The 21,291-nt window shown below is 58.3% G+C and overlaps 2 protein-coding genes across 3 annotated transcripts in view; both read right to left on the bottom strand.

Annotated features, from left to right (window-relative positions):
* Positions 1-12,080, bottom strand: part of RNF213 (ring finger protein 213) — a 45,083-nt gene extending 33,003 nt beyond the window's left edge. Inside the window, exons 1-15 of the mRNA XM_056505689.1 lie at positions 11,948-12,080; positions 8,611-8,920; positions 7,415-8,158; positions 6,740-6,909; positions 5,995-6,153; positions 5,573-5,769; positions 5,110-5,390; positions 4,290-4,549; positions 3,577-3,765; positions 2,901-3,102; positions 2,202-2,257; positions 1,821-1,974; positions 1,197-1,349; positions 540-638; positions 291-413 (exon numbers count right to left, since the gene is read on the bottom strand). Of these exons, the coding sequence (XP_056361664.1) occupies positions 291-413; positions 540-638; positions 1,197-1,349; positions 1,821-1,974; positions 2,202-2,257; positions 2,901-3,102; positions 3,577-3,765; positions 4,290-4,549; positions 5,110-5,390; positions 5,573-5,769; positions 5,995-6,153; positions 6,740-6,909; positions 7,415-8,158; positions 8,611-8,805 (2,982 nt within the window). The 5' untranslated portion in view covers positions 8,806-8,920; positions 11,948-12,080. The remainder of the gene's footprint in view (positions 1-290; positions 414-539; positions 639-1,196; positions 1,350-1,820; positions 1,975-2,201; positions 2,258-2,900; positions 3,103-3,576; positions 3,766-4,289; positions 4,550-5,109; positions 5,391-5,572; positions 5,770-5,994; positions 6,154-6,739; positions 6,910-7,414; positions 8,159-8,610; positions 8,921-11,947) is intronic.
* A 1,125-nt stretch (positions 12,081-13,205) lies between these two features.
* Positions 13,206-21,283, bottom strand: SLC26A11 (solute carrier family 26 member 11). 2 transcript variants are annotated; one of them, XM_056505622.1, is made up of 16 exons: positions 20,706-21,283; positions 20,250-20,442; positions 20,009-20,094; positions 19,496-19,575; positions 19,103-19,245; positions 18,827-19,002; positions 18,671-18,743; positions 18,333-18,383; positions 18,008-18,068; positions 17,669-17,724; positions 17,181-17,321; positions 16,029-16,156; positions 15,742-15,841; positions 14,974-15,107; positions 14,704-14,776; positions 13,206-14,006 (listed from the first exon to the last, which is right to left on the bottom strand). In XM_056505622.1, the coding sequence occupies exons 1-16, from the start codon at positions 20,868-20,870 to the stop codon at positions 13,927-13,929; spliced, it is 1,740 nt and encodes a 579-aa protein (XP_056361597.1). In that variant the 5' UTR covers positions 20,871-21,283; the 3' UTR covers positions 13,206-13,926. The 2 variants fall into 2 exon arrangements, with proteins under 2 accessions (XP_056361597.1, XP_056361596.1); XM_056505621.1 differs by having other exon boundaries at positions 14,974-15,110; positions 20,706-21,184.
* Positions 21,284-21,291: the final 8 nt, after the last annotated feature.

The following is a 21,291-nucleotide window of genomic DNA, read 5'->3' as shown; positions in this document are numbered from 1 at the left end:
GTGGCACTGACACCAAGGAGCCACCTCCAGTGCTGAGGTACATTCCAAAACAGCCCTGTGACACAACTGACCCCAGAGCTCATGGTGGAAACACATCACAAGTATTCCTCACAGACTCATGTCCTGATTTTTTCTTGTTAGTTTAACAAACAATGGACAGCAATTCAAGCAACATCCACCTCCCCTTCCACCACAAGGCACATCCCTATGCAACAAAATTGCTGTGAAATTCCACTTTTCTTTCTCCTCCCTTGCCTACCTTTCCCTTTCCCCAGCAGGGCAAACAATACCTGGCAGGCTGCAGTTACAGCCTCTGTGGCACAGTTCTGGAAGCACTGGCTGATGGAGGAGTCCATCTGTGTGATCTGGGAGTGCTGACAACAGTACACCAAGATTTGGTTCACTGGAGGCTCCTAAAGGGCAAAAGGGAGATTTCTCATCAGCTCAGTCTCCAAAGTGCTTCTCCTGACAGCACCAAGCAGTGCTGCTGTCAAGACAATAAAAGGAACCAAGCCAAGACTGCCTGGAGTCTCCTCTACCTTCTGGATTCTTCTCTTCAGGTCTGCAAGTAAAGTTTTCCTCCACGTCTGGGTGAACTCCTTATCTGGAAAGCTGATATTCACAAACTTATTCCAGGCCTGCAAGGGACAGGAAAACAAACCCAATCCATTGATTGCTGAGATTTAACAGAGAAGGAAATGAAAAAAAACTATGTAGAAGAGATGCCCCACATGCCTCAGTCTGCAGCCCTTCCAGATGTTTCCATCCAGAGGAAAAGGAACACTCCCAGAGCTGCAAAAGGCAGCTTTTGAGCCCAAACACTGTGTAAATGTCTCAGCTGCTGAAGGAGATATTTGGATGAGCCACTTGCACCCTGCTGCTGGAAACTGTCCCAGGGAGGGCAGGGAGCAGCAGCTCAGACTGGCAGGGCTGCTCTGAGCTCTGCCTGCTGGAAAGCTCAGGACAAGCAGTGGGACACACTGGGAGCAAGACAACACCAACAAGGGCAGCTCCTCACCCCAGCAATGCCTTCAGGAACAACCAATCCCAGCCCTGTGCTCCTCAGCCCAGTAGTTTCAAACACTGCCCATCCCCACCCCATTCCTTACCCAGCCACAGCTACAGAGCCTGGATACTCAAGACCCTGGCTAAGCTACAGTGAAACCCCTTTTTACTGACATTAGAAGATGACAAACCGAAAGTTCCGAGCTGAAGGAGAAGGTCACGTGCTCCAGGTACTCCTTCAGTAACTTCTGGTTTAAAGAGGTTCTGAACCAGGCTCGAGCATCCCTCAGAGCTCCATGGAGCAACCCTGCCTCTGGATCTTCCTGCACAGCATCCCCTGGAACCTGCCCCACACACAGGGGAGGACAGAAAAACAAACACAGTTCAAGCAGGACAGCGACAGACAACTGGTTTAAATCAGTATTTAAAGAGAAGGCCCAAACACATCCAGAACACACAAGAGCCCAGCAACAGACCCAGCACTGCTTGAGCAAGGAGCAGAGAGAGGCTGGGAAGGTGCAGGTTAGAGAAAGATTGTGCTCAAGCTTGTTCCAGGAAGTAAAGACAACAAATGTTTAAGGGGAAACAAAACCAGACTTAAAACAAAGCTTATCACAGCAAACCTGAGCATCTGACCTTATTTTCAATAAGAAGCAAATTTATTAGGTGATTCCACAACTCTGTGACAGTCTTGCTTAGAGTGTGAAGTTCTCCAAATTGACTCTGGATCTGATCTAAACCCAGTCTGTTGTACCACACCTGTGATATTTCTGGGTACCTTGCTGGTATCTAGCCAAGAGCTCCTTGGTACTCACTGCTGGGGGCTGCAGCTGGGCAACCTTGGCAATCAGGATGGCAGTACTGGCAGGGATCAGGTACAGCTGGACTTTCCTGGTGGCCTTGCAGAGCCTCTCGTGCAGCCTGAGGCAGCAGGACAAGCAGCACAGCCAAGAATGAGCTCCCAGAGCTCTGCAGGGAGCAACACAGAGGGACAATTAATTTTCTGCTCCGAGGAAAAAATAAAAAATTAAAAACAAAATTCAACATGGTGTGCCAGCTGCCTCCCTCAGATGGATTTCAAAAATGGGATAGAACTCTAGGATTCTTTTCTTCCCTCACATTTCAAGGCACACAGGCAGGACCCCAGGCCTGGTGCAGATGCAGACAATGCTCTCACAAAGGTGCACTGCCCTTACCTGGCTGGGGGCTCATCCAAGGCTTCCAGCACTGTGCTTAGAAGCTTCTGTACCACCTGAGAATGGAAAGACAAAAATATGAAACTCTGGAAGAAATTTTGCAGACTGATTTCTGATTAGTTGAGGAAGAGAGAACTCACTATTCTTTCACATCTTCTCCAACATTTTTTATAAATACACTGTAAAATAGTATAACTTATTTACTGGATGTCAGGGCTTCCAAATACCTGGGCAGCTTTTACATGCACAAACTCAATCTGTACTTCTTACAATTTGGGGGTTTCAAATCTGTTATTAGCTGCAAAGTCCTATTCCTGCTGTCCTCACACCAACACAAGAGTTTCCACAACAACAGGAAAATCTCCCAAATCTGCAGCCCCTTCCCCAACCCTCCTGTGAGAAAAAACAGTTGCAGGTACACATCTGAGGAGGTCAGGATTAAAACATTTGCCATCAATAGCCAAATCCAGCTAAGAGCCCCCTCCTCTCATCAATGCCAACAGCACTTCTTGCTGTAGATTCATCCCCAACTCCCTGAGGAGTCTCTGACTTCAGAGCAACTGTTTTTGCTTTTAGCTAGGTTTGTGCTGTGACCTGCTGCCACCCCAGTCCCCTCAGTGGTCAGTTCTGCCAAAAGACACCCAGGAGCCCAGTTTGAGCCTTCATCCCAGAGCTGGGGAAAGCTGCCAGAAGACAAACCTCAGAGCTACTACTCCATGAGAGGTCAACATTCTCCAGCCTGTAGACGAGACCTTGCAGAGTAACTAACAAGTCACTGCAGAAGTCTCTTATGAACTCAGCCAGGCTCCCCAGGGGCAGCAAGCAGAGCCAGGATTTGACCAGAGTCACATCAAGCTCCATCAAGTACTTCTTTTCTCTCATTCGTTCCAGCAGGGTCCCTCTGGAGGGGAGACAAAACAAAATCTTCAGGATTCCAAGGAACAAAGGCCGTGAGCTTGTGCAGTGTCCCCCTCGTCCCTGTGCTTTGTCACTGCAGCTGAGGATCAGTGGGATCCAGGGGTGGCAGAGCAGAGCCAAAGCACTGAGCACAAGCTCTCAGGGAAGATAAACTCCAGGTCTTGCTCAGGCTCTACCCAAGATGAGCAGCTTTAGCTCCCAGCTGCTCCCTGGCTGGCAGAACTGGGGGTTTGTGCTTGAGGGGTCACACACAGTGACCTCTGAGCCACCAGTGAGGCTGAGCCCAAACACCCCAAACATCCTCCCCCAACATGCTGAGACATTTCACACTCTTTAACAAAGAGGGAGGGAAAATAAAAATAAAATAAAAAAAGAAAAAGAAAAAAAAGATTAAGGAGATCACCCCCAGCTACAGCAGCAGGGCACTGGGTGTAACTGGGAGCTCTGGAAAACTCACCCATTTCGCTTCCTCCTGATTTCAGAGAATGCAAGCCCTTCCAGCCCTGCCCAGACATCCTCCTCCACCAGCTTGTGCTGCTGCTGCAGGGGAGCAGCAAAGGAATGCAGAAGGGGAAGGATCCACACCCACTGGTCTACATCACATTCAATGCACCTCTGGCACAAGTTTGTCAGGTCGACCTTCAAGCTAAATTTAAAAAACAAAATAAAACAAACACACTGAGTGAAAGAATAGCTTTATCCAGGCCTTAAGAACACCCTGAGGGTGTGGGAGGTTACATCTCAGTCTCCCTGTGTGCCTCCAAATAACCTCTGGTCATTGTGTTAGCTCCATCTACTCTTCATTGCAGAGTGTACTGTCCAGATTTAAGGTCCAGAGCTGCAATGTTACTGAATCTCTCTGCACAGATTCTGCTCCTGGAGCACTGGGAAAACACAGTCCTTTATCTACAGCCTCCCACGAGCTCCCCCAGCCCAGCTCACAGAGAAGGACTCCAGAAAGAAATGCAATGGCTGCAGCTGTGCAAGTGAAGAATCCAGTGCCAGGTAAAGCACTCAGATTACAAACAGGCTGGAATTGAGACATCCAAAGATACCTTCAAATGTAACTTTTTCTCTGGGTCTCTGGCACTAGAGAGCTGAATTCCCATTTTTTATCGAAGATTTGAGCAACACCAGCCTGGTCAGTTAGAAGGTACATGGATCACTTACTTGACAACTCCTGCAAAAGCCTGTTTGATGTGATGAATCTCATTTTGCACATCTTGTTGTGACACCTGATCCAAGCACAAGAGGCTACACAGCTCAGCCAGGTCACTTTTCAGTGCTGGGAGAGAGCGATCCTCAACCACCGCAAGAATGGTGAGCCCCAGAGCCAGCTTGCTTTGGATGACCCTGTCCTCTGGAGCTGCTTCTGGTGCAAGGAAAGGGAGAGCTATTTTCTTCATGTGTTTTAGCAGCAAATCATTCACCTGGGACAAAGAAGGGAAGAAATAAACCAATCACAGCATTAGTCTTTCTCTTCTGAAGCCAGTGTCTTCTCCCAGTTCCAGCAAGGCCACAGGACAGGAAGGAGCAGCCCTAACAACCAAAAAAGACAATGAGGTCTTTCTGCCACATTTCCTTTGTGTCAAGTAAGAAATTTTAAATTCCAGAAGCCCTGCTGGCATCACTGCTTAGAACAGGACAAGGAGCTTCTCCCAAAAAGCAGGCAGGTTTGGAGCAAGACTGCAGAGAAGCTGTTAGTGACAGAACAACTGGCAACAAAACTTGAAGGCAAGGCTTAGGAAATGAATATCCAGACAAAACCCACTCAAGTACAAAGTCACCAGGTCACAGCTCTGCTGCTGACCCACATGGGGGCTCAGAACCCCACTGAGGTGCACAGGTTGACTGAAGCCCCCAAGGCAGTCAGTGGAAGTCACCCCAGAAGGATCTTCACTGCTTCTGTACCTGAACTTTGGAAAAGCAAAACTAACCCAGCAAAGCCAACAGCAAAATTCAAGTTTGGGTTCAGTACCAGAATGTTTACCTGCTCTGTGCTGAAGTTTAACTCTCTCCATGGCATTGGCTTGCCATCAAACACCAGCTGGGCTACTGCAACAGAATGGAACTGCTTCAGCTGGAAGAAGAAGTTCCTCAGGTTGTCAGGACTCCAGGTTCCAAGAATGCTGAAGATACTTTCCAACATAAAAGTGGCAGCTATTTTCTTCCCTTCCATCACTTCCTTGTATTTATCAAAAGTAAATTTGTTCCAAATGTTTTTGAGCACGGAAGGCTTTGCACACACGATGTCATCGTACTGGTGCCACTCTGGAACACACAGAACACAGGAAAACAACCACTGCAGTCAGGTGCCTTCCCTCCTCCAGCTGCCACAGCAATGCCCCAGCAGCACACTGAGCTCCCAGCTTCAGACAGGGCTGTCTGGCAGGACTGCTGGGCCACAGGACAGCAGGGATGACCCAAGGGCAGGGCCAGCCAGCAGAGCTCACCTCCATTGTTCAGCAAGGCCGTTTTTATCAACAAGCAGCGATTCACAGGATGGCTGGATTCTGGTTTCTTGTAAATGAACTCATAGTCTCCCTTCTCACTGGTCATCACACAGTACTTGTAAGGAATGTATTTACCCACGATATCTTTGGTGAGAGTTACAGCACCTTCAATGAGGTATCCATGTTCTTCCAGATGCCTTGGAAACACAAACACAGCAAAGGCAGGCAAAGGACACTTAGCCTGCAGTCCTCCTTTTCCAAGCATTTCATTTTTAACAGCAATAGTGACTGCTCTTTCACAAGAACATTTTAGAGGAGTTTTCTCCTCTGTGAAATCCTTTGCTGCAACCCCCTCATGGGCACAGAGCCACACCTTGCACAGCAGCTGAGGCCTCACAAGGACCAGAGCAGGGAACACTCACCTGGTGCAGTTCAGCTCACAGATGTTGTCCTTCCAGTTGGCATAGGGAGGGATGTCCTGAGCCCTGATGAACACTTTATGGACATCAGGGTTGAGCCTGAAGTCTTTGGACAGTATTGCATGGAAATACACTGTAACACCCTCACTGCGGCTCACAGAACTGCAGGGAAGAATTGGAAGGCAAATGGAAAGGATGCTGTTGGGGTTTTTTAATTGCACAAATGAGACTTGAGCCACCAGCTGAGTGGCTGCAAGACCCATAAACTCTGGCTGCAGTTCCCTCTGATGATTGAGCAGGCCTAGTGCAAAGCCCAGTGCAAAAAGGAAAAATGGGCTCCTAAAGGCAGCAGGAGATGCTCTGGCCCAGCAGAGCTACCTGGAATGGCTACACATTGAACCTCTTCCAGCTCATACACATAAAGCAAAACATCAAAACAGCCCTTCACCTTGTGTATGTGAAGCACATGTTCATAAGAGCAAGAAATAAGAGAATAATCTCCTTTTTTATCCATCAGATGCTCAAGCAGGTTCAGCACATTACCCAGGACATCAGCTGTGCTGCAGCTCCCATTCAACATTTGTTCTGCCATGCACAACCACTTCACCTCAGCCTCAGGACAATTCCATTTCCACATGTCCAAAGGACATCCTGACCCCAATCCCAGCACCTCAGTCTGGAGTCCTGAGTCCTCCCCACAGCAACTCTCATTAGTGAAGAATGCTGGGGGCATCAGCGCTGCTCTCACCTTTCTTTAATCTTTTCCACAGGTTTCTGGTTCTTTTGATCCTTTTTGTTCTTGGGACTGTCTGCTGCAGCCACAGCATCCTGCCTTCTGGCAGCCTCAACTCCTTGGCTTGGACTCACTTTTGGCATTTTCTCACTTGGGGTCTGACTTTTCTCTTTTGTGTTTGCATTCTGCAACAGGGAGACAAATAATGCCCAGTGAAACAGGAGACTCTGGAAGCACATCTCCTCCTGGTGCACCACCAGCTCCATGCTCCTGGAAATACTGATCCCTTTCTGAGGGAAGTGAATGGACATGATGGAAGAGGAGCCCAACCCAAACACACTGCCAAGCAGTCAGGTCAGTGAGCCCAAAGTCCCCAAGGATGTGATATAAAGTGGAAGAGAACCCACAGAAACTTCCAGCTTCCCAGGCACCTGCAAAACACAAAATGCCCTCATTCAAGGGGATCCCAGAGCTCCCCAGAGAGCAGGGCTGGCTGGAGAAAAGACACTCCCCAATCCTGGGGGCACCTGAGCAACCCCTCACTGAGAGCTGGGCTAGAACTGACACCCAGGATAACAGAACTCAAATAAGAGCCTCCCCAACTCAGCCCTGTATCCCTGGCTGGTGCTCCTCAGCTCACAGCATGAGCAAGTCACACTGGAACACTCAGCAGAGCTCACTCACACTCACCTTGACAGTGGAACTGCTCCCTTTCTGCTTGGGCTCCTTCTCAGCCTGTGGGCTCTGGGCCCCAGGGGAGGTCTTGGTCTCAGGTTTGCTTTGGGGGGCTCCCTTGGCAGGAGGCAGCCCCGAGGGACTCGCTGCTTGCAGCTCCTTGCTGCTGCCCCGGGCCTGGCAATCTGCAGTGGCTGCTGGCAGCTGCTCAGGGGCATGAGTGCCCTGTTCCACACTGCCCCTGGCTGTGTGCTGCACATCACCCCTGGCTGTCTTCTTCACATCACCCCGGGCTGTGTGCTGCACATCACCCCGGGCTGTGTGCTCCATGCTGCCCCTGGCTGTGTGCTGCACATCACCCCTGGCTGTGTGCTGCACATCACCCCGGGCTGTTTCTCCAGGCCCTGGGCTGCTTCCATCCCCTTCCTTGTCCCCAGGGGCTGTGGCACTGGGAGCTGGGGCTGCCCCACTGGCTGTGCTGCTCTGCTCTGCAGGGCTCAGCCCCTCTGCTTCGGGGCTGCCGGCTTCCTTCTCCAGGTGTGCCAAATCCCTGGGGCCTTCAGCTGTGTCTCCACTGGCACCAGTAAGTCCATCAGCACCTGGGTGTGCTCCCTCACCGCCGGGGGCTGGGATTTCTTGAGGAACAGCACATCTGTCAGGCAGTTCTGTGGTTGGAGCTGGTGCTGTGCTTTGAGGAGGCAGAGAGTCCTGTTCTGCAGAGATGGACGTATGTTTCTTTGTTTTTCTCCTCTTGCTTTTCTATTAAAAAAAAAAAACAAAAAACCAAAAACAAAGACCACAATGTCTGTTTATTCATTGCCAAAAGGAAACTCTCTGTCACCTCCTCCATTGCAGCAAGCACCGACATCTTCCTGCTACATGGGGCTAACAGAGAACAACCAGGAAGAGGAGGGACAAGACCAGCCAGTGAAAGCAAAGAACTCTTGAGAACTGTGTAGGTTTAATATTCCAGACTGGCTCAGCAGGAGCACAGAGCTGCAGTGTCTAAGCTCACTTGTGTAATTTGTGGCTTCCCCCGGCTCTGCACACACGACACAGCGTCAGCAAACACAGCGAGCTGCTCCTCAGGAAGCCAGGCAGCAGCTCCCCAACGTGGCCAAAGGGATGTGGGGGATGCAGAGAGCAACACAGAGAGCAAGACAGAGAGCAGCAAGTCACAGCTGCTCCCCAGCACCCAGCAGGATCCTCACCTTCTTCGGCGGAGGAGCCACCTCAGCAGCGTCGCCAGCCCCACGCAGAGCTGAGGGCTCTGTGCTGTCCTCTGGAGCTGTGACATCCTCCAGCAGTGAGGATCCCTCTTCCTCCTCCCATGTCTCAGCAGAGGAGAGAGATCCACCTGCAGTGTCAGGTGTGGTGTCTGAGGTGTTGGGCAGAGTCCTGTCCATCAGCAACTCGCCCTCTGTCTCCTTTGTTTCAGTGGTGGAAGAAGGCCCAGCAGCACCTTCTCCCTTCAGATCTTCTCTGCATCAGGGGCTGGAGGGACCTGCACCTCTCTTCTCTCTGTAATGGAGGGAAATTAATCATTAATCTGGAAACTCAGCCCCCAGTGAGGTCACAGGATGGTTTGGGTTGGAAGGGACATTAAAGCTCATCTCATTCCACCCCTGCCACAGGCAGGGGCACCTTCCACCGGACCAGGTCACTCCAAGTGCTTGGATGGAGAGAAAAATCAGAAAAAAAGGCAAAACTTGTGGGTTGAGATAAACACAGTTTAATAGGACAGAAAAGGAAAATTATAATAACAATAAAGAGATACCCAAAGAAATTAGTGCACAGGGTGGTTGCTCACCACCCACCCAGCAATGCCCAGCCAGCCCCTGAGCAGTGACCCCCAGCCAAATCCCCCAGTGCCTCCCTCAGCACCGTGCCCTGTGCTCTGGAACATCCCTCTGGGCTCTGGGCTCTCCTGGCTCTGCCCCCTCCCAGCTCCTCACTGCCTGGGCAGCCTGGGAGAAGTCCTTGGCTCAGTGTAAGCACAGCTCAGCAGCAGCTGAGCCATCAGGCTGTTATCAACAGGAGTCTCATCCCGAGTCCAAACACAGAACCAGCTCCTGGGAACAGCAAACTGTCCCAGCCAGAGTCAGGACATGGACACACAGGAGCTGTGTGCTGCTCCCTGCTCAGCTCCCACCACTCTCCCTGTACAGCCTCCTGCCCCCTCCAAGGCCCTGCCAGCTGCAGGATCATGAAGGAACGGCAGCACGGAGGTGGAGCTCCATCCCTGTCCCTCCTGCAGACACCAACACAGCAGCAGTGCTGGCAGCCTGTGCCTGTGCCAGTGCCTGCAGCCCAGGATGAGCTGGGACAGTGGCACGTCCCAGCTGGCACAGCCTTCTGGGGCGGCACTGTGGCCGCTCCCACTCTGCTCAGGCCTTTCCAGGAAGGCAGAGGAAACTCCTTTTTTATCTTCACAGCTTTATTCAAAAACTTGTGCAAGGGCAGCTCTGGGCCCAGCCAGGCAGCAGAGCAGATCTCTGCCTTCTGCAGGGGTTTCACAGGCTCCCCCACACTGCCTGTACCCCAGCTCTGAGAGCACAAGCTTTGAACCTCAGCTACTCTGGATGTTCTTCCTACAGCATGTCAGAGCTGTTTGTTACCCTGCCATGCTGGAGTGCAGAGGGATTTGCTAAGAACTGACCCTGCAGCAGCTTCACTCTAATTTAGTGTGTTTTTCTAGGATCCCATTCTCTTTGTCAGGAAACCAAAAGCCATTCTGGTGGCCCAGGTCATTCAGTCTTAAACAAGTAAAGATTAGGAAACATTTCCCCCAGCATAACTGTGTTGTGTACTCGGTTCTGTCTCTGTTCAGCGAGACACAATTAGTGTGCTGTCAAACACAATTTGGGGGTGAGTTCTGAATTTAACAACAGGCTGCAAATTGAAAATTCTGTGTCAAGGACTGAACCAGTCTTTCACCATAAAAATCAGCACTACTTCATTGGCTAAACAGAAACTAGCTCAACACTGGAGACCTGAGTGTGGAGACTGTGCGTAGGATGCGTCACCAACTGAATCACTCCTGTGTCTCCCAACAGTCACGGCAAAGTGAAGAAAACTCTTCTCTGGTCAGGAATGCCAGGGGAGGCTGAGATGAGAAATTGGGAGGGGAATTTGGGGCCAGAGCAGTGTGGAATGACCTGGGCAGAGCTGAGCCCAGAGCCACACGGGCACCGGAGGTGGCACAGGGAGCCCAGCCCGGCCCCAGCCGAGCCCCGGTGCCCAGGGCGGCACCGAGGAGGAGCCGGTTTATGGTCAGGGAGCGACCTGCGACACTCGAGAGCCGGGCGGGGAGCGTGGGGACATCCACAGCGCTCCAAGATAAATAAACACCAACAGCGGCTCCCCCCGCGCTGAGGGCCCGGCCTCACACCCAGGGCCTGGCTCCGCTTCCCCGCAGCCTGCCTGAGGCTGCTGCGCCGGGCCGGGCCGCGGCCGGGCCTCAGCGGGGCCGGGAGCCGGGCCGGGAGTGGGCCGTGGGCAGCAGCGGCCCAGGAACGGGTCCCGGAGGCGGGCCACGGCCGGGAGCGGGCCCCACAGCCGGTCCCACAGCCCGGCCATGGCCGAGGGTCCCACAGCCTGTCCCACAGCCCGGCCATGGCCGAGGGTCCCACAGCCTGTCCCACAGCCGCGGGTCCCATAGCCCGGCCATGGCCAAGGGTCCCACAGCCTGTCCCACAGCCCGGCCATGGCCGAGGGTCCCACAGCCTGTCCCACAGCCCGGCCATGGCCGAGGGTCCCACAGCCCGTCCCACAGCCGCGGGTCCCACAGCCGGTCCCATAGCCCGGCCATGGCCGAGGGTCCCGGCCCGGCCCCGCCTGGGGCGGCGCTGACCCGTGGGCGGGGCCTGTATGCAAATGAGCCGCGTTGCTCCCCGCGGATTGGCGGCTCTCCACCCCGTCGGGAGATATGCAAATGAGCAAGGCGGATAGACCAATGGCGCGGCGAAGCGGCGGCCGTATGCAAATGAAGATGTTATGTGATGTGAGGGGCGGGGCTAGAGCGGGTCCCGGGGGGACACGGTGGGGGGGACACGGTGGGGGGGACACGGGGAGAACCGGGGGGGACACCAAGAGAACCGGGGGGCACCGGGGGCCGACACGGAGAGAACTGGGGGATGACATAGGGAGGACACGGGAGGAACCAGGGGCGACACGGGGAGAACCGGGGAGAACCAGGGGGGGACCGGGGGCCGACACGGAGAGAACTGGGGGATGACATAGGGAGAACACGGCGGGAACCGGGGGCGACACGGGGAGAACCGGGGGGGGACACCGGGGGTACGGTGGGGCAGGGCCGCCCCGGGTGAACGGGGAGGAGATGCGAGTGCCCGGGGCGCACCGGCGAGCTCCGGGAGGATCGGGGATCACGGCCCCGGGGAAGTCGGGGCGCACGGAGGTGTTCCGGGGGCACCGGCAGGGTGCAGCGGGGCCCGGGGCCCGCAGCTCCGCCTGCCCCGCACCGGGACCCCCCGAGCCCAGGCCCCGCGCCCCATCCCGCCACCCGCGGGCCCCGGCACTGCCACTCACCGAGCGACCGGGCACGGGCACCGGCACCGGCACCTGCAGCGCCCGCTCGTCCTTCGGCTCCGCCTAGTCCCGCCCGGACAAGTTTCGTTTCTCCGCCGAGCCGCCAACTTTCGTTTTTGCTGTCACGGTCCCCGCCCAGCCCCGCACCGCCCCGGCCAATCCCGGCCCCGGCCACCGCCCCCGGGCGGCTCTCGGGGGTCCCGCCCCGTCCGGCCCCCCATCCCGCCGGGCATCCCTAGGGTTCTGCCCTGGTATCCCCCGAGCATCCCCGGGCTTCTGTCCCGGTACCCCCCGAGCATCCCCCGGGCTTCTGCCCCGGTACCCCCGAGCATCCCCGGGGTTCTGCCCCGGTACCCCCGAGCATCCCCGGGGTTCTGCCCCGGTACCCCCGAGCATCCCCGGGGCTCTGCCCCGGTACCGCCGGGCATCCCCGGGGCTTCTGCCCCGGTACCGCCGGGCATCCCCCGGGGCTCTGTCCCGGTACCCCCGAGCATCCCCGGGGCTCTGTCCCGGTACTCCCCGAGCATCCCCGGGCTTCTGCCCCGGTACCCCCAAGCATCCCCCGGAGTTCTGTCCCGGTACCCCCGAGCATCCCCCGGGGCTCTGTCCCGGTACCGCCGGGCATCCCCCGGAGTTCTGCCCCGGTACCCCCGAGCATCCCCCAGCCGCCAGCCCAGTGCAGGTGCTCCCCGGCCGGCAGGGACGCAGGACAGGACCCGGCAGCAGCAGCGGGAGGGCAGGGGTGTTGGAGGAGAGCACATTGTGCTGGACCCACAGCCAAAAGCGGATTCCACAGCCAAAAGTAAGGACACGGTTGGTAGCTCGTCCCGGATCTAACCGGGACCAAGCCAAAGACAGGCTCCGAGGAGCCCTGACCTCCAGCAGTGCTCACGCTGAGCACACACATATTCCTAAACAACCAGCCCCTTTTACCCCCATGCCCGTTTTCCCCTCCTGGCATCCCCAGGCTGCAGCAAGAACTCACAGCTCAGCGCTGCTCCGGACCAGAATGAGCACTCCAGGGCAGGAGCCAGCAGCCCTGGCGGGTGTGTGGCTCCCGGGCACCTCTGCTGCCCTTCCAGCACCTCCAGCAGCAGGAGCTGTGCCAGAACGTGCCCTCGGGCTCGGCTGCCCTGCCCTGCCCCAGCCCGGTTTCAGTTTCTTTTCCCTGGCACGCTCAGCAGCACCCAGAAGATAACTTCCCTTTCCCACACAAAAGGAAAAAGCTTTCCCTCAGGACGGCAAATATCACACTGACTCATTAGCAATTTCTGATTTATTACACCCTTGCTGTCGGCCGAGGGCTGTTCAGGGAAACTGAATTTCAGGGAAACCCTGCCCAGCCCCACCAGGCGCTGTGCCCATCCACAGCTGGGCACAGCTGGGCACAGCTGGGTGTCACCTGCCTGTCCCCTGGGCAGGGCCCAGGCCAGGGGCTGCTCCCCAGGGTGACAGCCCAGCCCTGACCCAGGGCAGTGTTTGGCACAACACCCCCCACACAAGGTAAGGATAAAAAAGGATAAAAACCAGTAAGGAGCACAATCCCAGAGGTTTTCCCTCTCCCAGCAGCTGGAGGCTGAGCCTCCATGGCCGCCCAAAGGGCAGCACGAGCAGCCCTGAAGCAGCTTTGACTGTGTCAGGGACAGCACACCCTGTGTCACCACTGCAGTGACCCAGAACAGGGAAAACCCAGAATTAAAACAAGTGTTTAAAAAATGACAGCAGCTCCCTGGAGGAAGATGGCTTTGCACCAGTCACTGTGACAGGGAACAGTTTTGCCCCACAGCCCGTGTGGGGTGGGGCTGGTGCTGCTCTGTCTCTCTCAGTGTGGGACATGGGGACAGTCCCTCGGTGTGGGACATGGGGACAGCCCCCCCTGCCCAGGCCTGGCTGGGGCAGGCAGCTCCCACGGCGTGTGTTGGTGTCCCTGGGGTGTCCCTGGGGTGTCCCTGGGGCGTCACAGGACGTTCCTCGTCTCACTAGATGAGCCCAGAGCTCTCGGCAGTGCTGCTGAAGGGCTCTGCCCTGCTGTCCCCCAGCTCTGCTCCCCCACACCGCCCTGGGACAGAACAGGGGAAGCAGAGTCAAGCCAAGGCTCGTGTCCTGACTCTGGCTGGGACAGTTTGCTGTTCCCAGGAGCTGGTTCTGTGTCTGGACTCGGGATGAGACTCCTGTTGATAACAGCCTGATGGCTCAGCTGCTGCTGAGCTGTGCTTACACTGAGCCAAGGACTTCTCCCAGGCTGCCCAGGCAGTGAGGAGCTGGGAGGGGGCAGAGCCAGGACAGCCCAGAGCCCAGAGGGATGTTCCAGAGCACAGGGCACGGTGCTGAGGGAGGCACTGGGGGATTTGGCCGGGGGTCACTGCTCAGGGGCTGGCTGGGCATTGCTGGGTGGGTGGTGAGCAACCTGTGCATCACTTGCTTTGGGTATTTATCGTTATTATAATTTTCCTTTCCTGCTCTACTAAACTGCCTTCATCTCAGCCCAGGAGTTTTTACTTATTCTCTGATTCTCTCCCATCTCTCTGTAGAGGGAGAAGGGCTCCGTGGTGCTGAGCTGCAGCTGGGTTGAACCACCAGAGCTCACCATGAATCCTCAAGGCTGGGGAGACTCAATTCTTGGGAGGAGCACAGCTCACCCTCCCAGAGCCCCTGCAGCCCCCACACTGTGGTCTGCAGCTGGACAGGCCACATCCCCTTGGGTCCCCTCCAGAGCCACACTCATCCCATCCTGGGAGAGCAGCCCAGAGCCTCACCTGCCTCCTCCCAGCTGGGGAAATGCTGGAATCCTTCTAAGTCTGCAGACAGGAGGACTTGGAGAACAGGGTCCTGAGGGCAGAGAGCTGGGCTGGGGAGGCTGGCCCAGGGAAGAGCCCCAGCCCTCCCCAGCACGGAGCAGCCAGCTCTGGGAGAGGCAGGTGTGGGATGGCAACGCTGCCACCAGAGCAGAGGGAGCTCAGAGCTGGGCTGAGCCCACCAGCCACAGCCTCCCTGGGCCTGGCTGGGCTGCCCAGGGTCCCACTCACCTTCAGGCCACAGAAGGCCAGCGAGAGGCCGTGCCTGTGCAGCTCCTGCTGCAGCTCTGCCAGCCCCAGCACTGCTGTGTAATCAATGCTGCTGACGTGGCTGCAGTCCAGGACCACAGAGCGAGCTGGAGATGCTGCTGGAAGAGCAGAAGGTCATGTCCCTGACGAGCCAAAAATGAGCAGCCCTGGGGCCACAGCCCCAGAGCCAGGGCAGGGGCTGGCAGGGGTGGGACAGCTGTGCTGGCACTGCTCACACCCACAGTCCTTGGTGGGGGCAGCATGTGCCACCAGCACCAGAAGTGATGGAGGTGGTGACAGCTGTGTCCCCAGGACAGGCTGGGAGCTCAGTACCTGCCAGGGCAGGTTCAGGGGAGCTCAGTACCTGCCAGGGCAGGGGCAGGGGCAGGGGAGCTCAGTACCTGCCAGGGAAGGTTCAGGGGAGCTCAGTACCTGCCAGGGCAGGGGCAGGGGGAGCTCAGTACCTGCCAGGACAGGGGCAGGGGAGCTCAGTACCTGCCAGGACAGGGGCAGGGGAGCTCAGTACCTGCCAGGACAGGTTCAGGGGAGCTCAGTACCTGCCAGGGCAGGGGCAGGGGGAGCTCAGTACCTGCCAGGGCAGGGGCAGGGGAGCTCAGTACCTGCCAGGGCAGGGGCAGGGGAGCTCAGTACCTGCCAGGGCAGGTTCAGGGGAGCTCAGTACCTGCCAGGGCAGGGGCAGGGGAGCTCAGTACCTGCCAGGGCAGGGGCAGGTTCAGGGGAGCTCAGTACCTGCCAGGGCACGGCTGCACACGCAGTCCTGCAGGTGCTCCACGGCTGGGAAGTGCAGGCTGCTCCCTGGCTGCACCAGCAGCACGGCTCCCTCTGACACCTGTGGTCACAGGGAGCTCAGGTGTGACCTTCCCCAGGCAGGGACAGCTGCCCGTGTCACTCTGTCCTCCTGGAGGGAGTGGGAGAAGCAGGAGCCCCCATCCCTCAGGGAAAACCCTCCTGCACCCCAACACCTCAGTGTCCTCCCAGCTCCCTGGCCCACACCCACGGGGAGGGGTGAAGCCCACCTTTATTGGGGGCCTGGCAATGGAGTAGAGCAGGAGAATCCCAGAAACCAGCACCCCAGCCACGATTCCGTACTGAACCTCCCAGAAGCAGAGCAGGAATGTCACACAGAGGGGCACAAGGTCCAGCCCTGCAAGAGAGAAGCCAGGCTCGGATGTGGCTGGTCCTGGTGCCTCAGGGCAGGGCCGGGCTGCAGCCGGTCCCGAGGGACCCATCCCGGGCAGGGGGCTCGGGTGCAACTGCAGGTGGAGCTCTGGGTGGGAGCCCTTGGGAGGGACCGTGAACTGCCACCCTCTGCATGACAAAAGACTCCGGTGGGCAGCCAGTGATGGGACACTGAGACAGGGATGGACAGTCAGAGAGTGATGGAACATTCAGAGACAGTGATGGGACACTCAGAGACAATAATGGGACACTGAGAGACAAAGATGGGACACTGAGAGACAAAGATGGGACACTCAGAGACAGTGATGGGACACTGAGAGACAAAGATGGGACACTCAGAGACAAAGATGGGACACTCAGAGACAGTGATGGGACACTCAGAGACAATGATGGGACACTCAGAGACAAAGATGGGACACTCAGAGACAGTGATGGGACACTCAGAGACAGTGATGGGACACTGAGAGACAGTGATGGGACACTCAAAGACAAAGATGGGACATTGAGAAACAATAATGGGACACTGAGAGACAAAGATGGGACACTCAGAGACAATGATGGGACACTCAGAGACAGTGATGGGACACTCAGCGACACTGATCAGACACAGAGAGGGCGGCAGGAGCCAACTGCCCCCAAGACTTCTAATGTCTGTGAGGGGATAAAAGAATAAAAGCTCACAGGTTCCTTTGTTCTGGATCCCTCCTGAGAAAGACCCAACTCAGCTGATATTCTGTTATTCAGTTATGGCACCGTGATTAAATCATTTTAAGGATTGTGATGTCTGAGACTCTGCTATGGGAAACCGGGGTGAGGAAAGCTGGTCTGTGCGAGTGGGGCAGGGGGGAGTGGTGAAGGGTCCCATGTCCCAGCTCGGGGGGCGAGTGTGACTGCCGGGGGCGAGTGTGACTGCCGGGGGGGCTCCTGCATGGCTGGACCGGGAAGTTTCCTTAACAGGGGGACTGCCCGATCCCGAGCCTTGCTCTCACTCTTAACCCTCCAGAGCGTGCGGAAGATTGCAGCGTCGAACATGGGAACCACGGCCGAGATGATGACGGCGGCCAGCGCCGCTTTGGGGATGTAGTAGAAGAGAGAGGTGAGGTACGCCAGGGACAGCAGGACCAGGGCACCTGCGGGAGGGGACACCTGAGCCACGGGCACCCCGCACCCGGGGGTCACCAAAACCCAGGGGTCCCCAAAAGCCAGGGGTTCCTGACACACAGGGGTCCCCAAAAGCCAGGGGTTCTGGACACCCAGGGGTTCCTGGCACGGGGAGCAGCCCAAGGGCAGGAAGGGCAGATAGGGCAGGCAGGGCAGGGCAAGGCAGGACAGGCAGGGCAGGCAGGGCTGGCAGGGCAGGGCAGGGCAGGACAGGCAGGGCTGGGCAGGGCAGGGCAGGGCAGGGCAGGGCAGGGCAGGCAGGGCAGGGCAGGCAGGGCAGAGCAGGCAAGGCAGGGCAGGACAGGCAGGGCTGTACCTGTGACCAGCCCTCCCGCGGGGGTGCACACCCCTGACTGAGCATTCACCGCCGTCCTGAAATGCAAACCCACACCTGCCAGGCTGTGCAGGGCCTGGGGGCTGCTCCTGCCCTCCTGCCCACCCCAGCAGGGAGGAACAGGAGCAAGCCCCTGGCCTCCAGCCCGCAGGGAGGGAGGTGGCCCTCAACAACAGGGAAGGTGGCCACTGGGACACATGCACAGCCTGACACATGCTGGGGACCAAGACACGAGCTCAGGCACGCACTGGGGTCAGTTCTCCTCTGAAGATCTTGCAGAGATCTCACCACCAGTGCCCTGCTCCCCCTCCTGCTACCCACCGGCCGAAGCTGCCCGTGATGGGATACGAGGACACGAAGGAGCCCAGGACATTGGCAACGCCTGAGGACACAAAGGACAGGGGCTGGGGAGGCACTGCTGTGTCTGTGACCCCGTCCTGACCTTCTCCCTTCCTCCCTTTCTCCCACCCAGGTGCAGGAGTGACTCAGCCTGCTCTGGAAACCCAGAGCTGTGAGAACACCTGGGGTGGGGGCAGCATGCAAGGAAAGGAAGGGAAAACTTCAGGGGAGGCAGGACTGGCCAGACAGGATCTCAGGCAGCTCAGGGGCTGTGGGACACCTGGAGCACCACCCCTGCCCTCCTTACCCAGAGCCAGCAGCTCCTGGTTGGGGTCAATCCTGTAACCATTCTGAGAGGCTGAAAGGAGATGCTGGGGTTGGCCTGAGGCTCCCACAGGCACAACCTGCCACGCACACAGAGTGGAACCAGCAGTGACTGGGACAGCGTGGGCCCTGTCCCGCCCCTCGGGCACAGGAGCACCCTGAGACAACACTCACCTCCTGGACAAAATTCAGCTGTGCCCCCCACAGGACCCCTCCTGACCGAAGCCCAGTCCCTCCCAGCGCCCCTGGCACCCCAAGCCCTTGCAGAGAGCCCTCCCAGCCCCCTGAGCCCCCACAGGGCAGAGCCTGGCACAGCCCTACCGAAAGCCTTGGCGATGGCGACGGTCTCCAGCAGCCCCATGAGCGGCACCACGGCCAGCCCGACCCCCATGTCCTGGAGGGAAGGATCCATCAGGGGGCTGGGACCCTGCAGGGGCAGGAGGGAGCAGAGCAGCCCCGGGGAGCTGCCAGACCCACCTGCAGCATGCTCTGGAAGGGCACGGTGCCGTTGGGCGCTGCCAGGGAGAAGCGCGGCAGCCGCAGCGGCGGGAGGCCCTGGGGGATGCTGCCCGTGAGCCCGAAGGGCTGGGACCCCATCACCTGGAAGGAGTAAGCCACCAGGCCAGCAAACAGCACCACCAGAGCGTTGCGTGCTGCAGAAGGGAGAGAGCAGCTGTGAGACTGCCCAGCAGCAGCAGGGGGCAGGGCATGGGGGGCCCATGGCAGGGGACGGGGTAGGGGCAGGTGACACACCCGTGCCAGAGATCCAGACAATCAGGTGGCTGATCCTGACAGCCAGTGCTCCTGCAGGGCCAGCTCGGGGCAGGTGGCTCTTCATGGCCCGCAGCCCTGCCAGCACAGCCAGGCAGCTGAGCCCCAGCACAGCGTCCCCAGCCCTGCAAGAGGCACAGCAGTGCCACCCAGCAGGCTGTGGGCACAGGGACAGCTCCCAATGGCCCCAGGGCAGGGGGGCTGTGTCACAGGGCACAGGGACAGCTCCCAATGGCCCCAGGGCAGGGGGGCTGTGTCACAGGGCACAGGGACAGCTCCCAATGGCCCCAGGGCAGGGGGCTGTGTCACAGGGCACAGGGACAGCTCCCAATGGCCCCAGGGCAGGGGGCTGTGTCACAGGGTGGGGATGCTGACCTGGTCTCCCCGATCCTCCGCAGCGTCTCATAGACCTGCAGGAAGAACTGCCTCGGGATCCCCTGCAGCCCCAGGATGTTCTGTGCAGGAACACAAAGCTGGGGACAGGCTGTCACAGCCTGTGACAGCCCCGTGACCGCAGCCATTGGCCAACACCGGCCTGCCAGGCTCTGATTTGGGTTAACCACAGAGGAAGTGTGGCAGCCCAGCAGAGCCTCAGGTCCCTGAGAGGCCAGGAGGGGCTGCTGGGCTGAAAACCACCCCCAGCTTCCACATTTGCAAACCCACCGTGACAGAGAATTGCCCAGTGCCTCCTGCAAGTGACCAAATCCACTGTCCTGGTTTTACTGGTGTGCTGGCTGCCACCAGCAGAACCACTGGCAGGGGGTCCCAGGACCCCTTTGGGGCTCCTTCCTCCAGCACCAAGCACATCACCCGGCCCAGTGCTAAACATCCCAGCTGCACAGCACTAGGAGGGAGCTGGAGAGGCAACCAGGACAGGGCAGATCCTACCTTGATCTGGCTGAAGCTAATGGTGATGGAAGCAGCTGATGTAAACCCTTTAATGACAGGGCAGGAGATGAAATCCAGAAGGAATCCTGCACGGGATGGGAGGCAGTGAGGGTCTGTCTGTGTGCACAGAGCATCAGCAGGACAATGCCACTGTCCCAGAGAGCAGAGAGGAGGAGGGAACAGCTACAGCCTGTACAGCCATATCCCAAACACACATCTGTGCACGGCCAGAGCAGCTCACCGAGGTGCAGGAGCCCCATGGCCAGCTGGATACAGCCAGACAGGAAGGCCAGGAGGACGGCATGGACGGGCTCGTGGCAGGCGTACGAGGACACCAGCAGGGACATGATGGCCGTGGGACCCAGCGTCACGTCCTTGGCCGTGCCCAGCAAGCAGTAGACGAAGCAGCCCATGAAGGAGGAATAGAGGCCGTACTGCAGGGGACAGAGGGGACACTGGCACAGTCCTGGGAGAGGCCAGGGGGACAGAGGGGAACACTGGCACAGCCCCGGGAGCTGGGAGAGGACAGACACCTCCTGGACTGGGAGGGCTGGGCTGGTTCGGGTCACTCCGTGGCCCCTGGCGCACGCACGGCATCCCGCCCGGGAAACGGGCGAGTGCACAGCGCCAGCCCCGGCTGCCCCAGCCCAGCTCCCAGCACACCGCCAGGCTGCTCCCCCCGGGCCCTGGCACCCACCTGCAGCGGCAGCCCGGCCAGCTCGGCGTAGGCCAGCGCCTGGGGCACGGTGGTCAGTCCCACGGCCAGCCCGGCCAGCAGGTCCAGCGGCAGCCACGCCCGGGAATAGCGCGGGAGCCAGCGCAGGATCGGCAGCGCGGGCAGCGGGCAGCGGGACCGCGGCATGGCCGGGACCCCGGGCGGAGCGGGACCCCTCGGTCCGGTACCGGGGCGGAGCGGGACCCCTCGGTCCGGTACCGGGGCGGAGCAGGGTGCCTCGGTCCGGTACCGGGGCGGAGAGGAACCCCTCGGTCCGGTACCGGGGAGGAGCGGGACCCCTCGGTCCGGTACCGGGGCGGAGCAGGGTGCCTCGGTCCGGTACCGGGGCAGAGAGGAACCCCTCGGTCCGGTACCGGGGAGGAGCGGGGTCTCTTGGCCCGGTACCGGGGAGAAGCGGGGTGCCTCGGTCCGGTACCGGGGAGAAGCGTGACCCCTCGGTCTGGTACCGGGCTAAGCGGAACCCCTCGGTCCGGTACCGGGAGGAGCCGGACCCCGCCGGTGCCAGCCCGGCCCAGCCGCGGCTCCGCCCGCCGGATCTGAGCGGCCG

Source organism: Oenanthe melanoleuca, chromosome 18 (genome assembly GCF_029582105.1).
Source record: "Oenanthe melanoleuca isolate GR-GAL-2019-014 chromosome 18, OMel1.0, whole genome shotgun sequence".
NCBI lineage: Eukaryota > Metazoa > Chordata > Aves > Passeriformes > Muscicapidae > Oenanthe > Oenanthe melanoleuca.
This window is presented reverse-complemented; position numbering and strand designations above follow the sequence as displayed.

What these genes read in the sequence shown, in the direction of transcription:
- SLC26A11 (XM_056505621.1), bottom strand. Translation starts at nt 20,870, where the DNA reads ATGCCGCGGTCCCGCTGCCCGCTGCCCGCGCTGCCGATCCTGCGCTGG. An exon ending in TGGCCTTCTGTGGCCTGAAG is followed by an intron (nt 14,777 to 14,973) that starts GTGAGTGGGACC and finishes CTCTGCCCTCAG; the next exon opens with GACCCTGTTCTCCAAGTCCT. An exon ending in CCCCAGCTGGGAGGAGGCAG is followed by an intron (nt 14,007 to 14,703) that starts GTGAGGCTCTGG and finishes GTTCTGTCCCAG; the next exon opens with GGCGGTGTGGGGGAGCAGAG.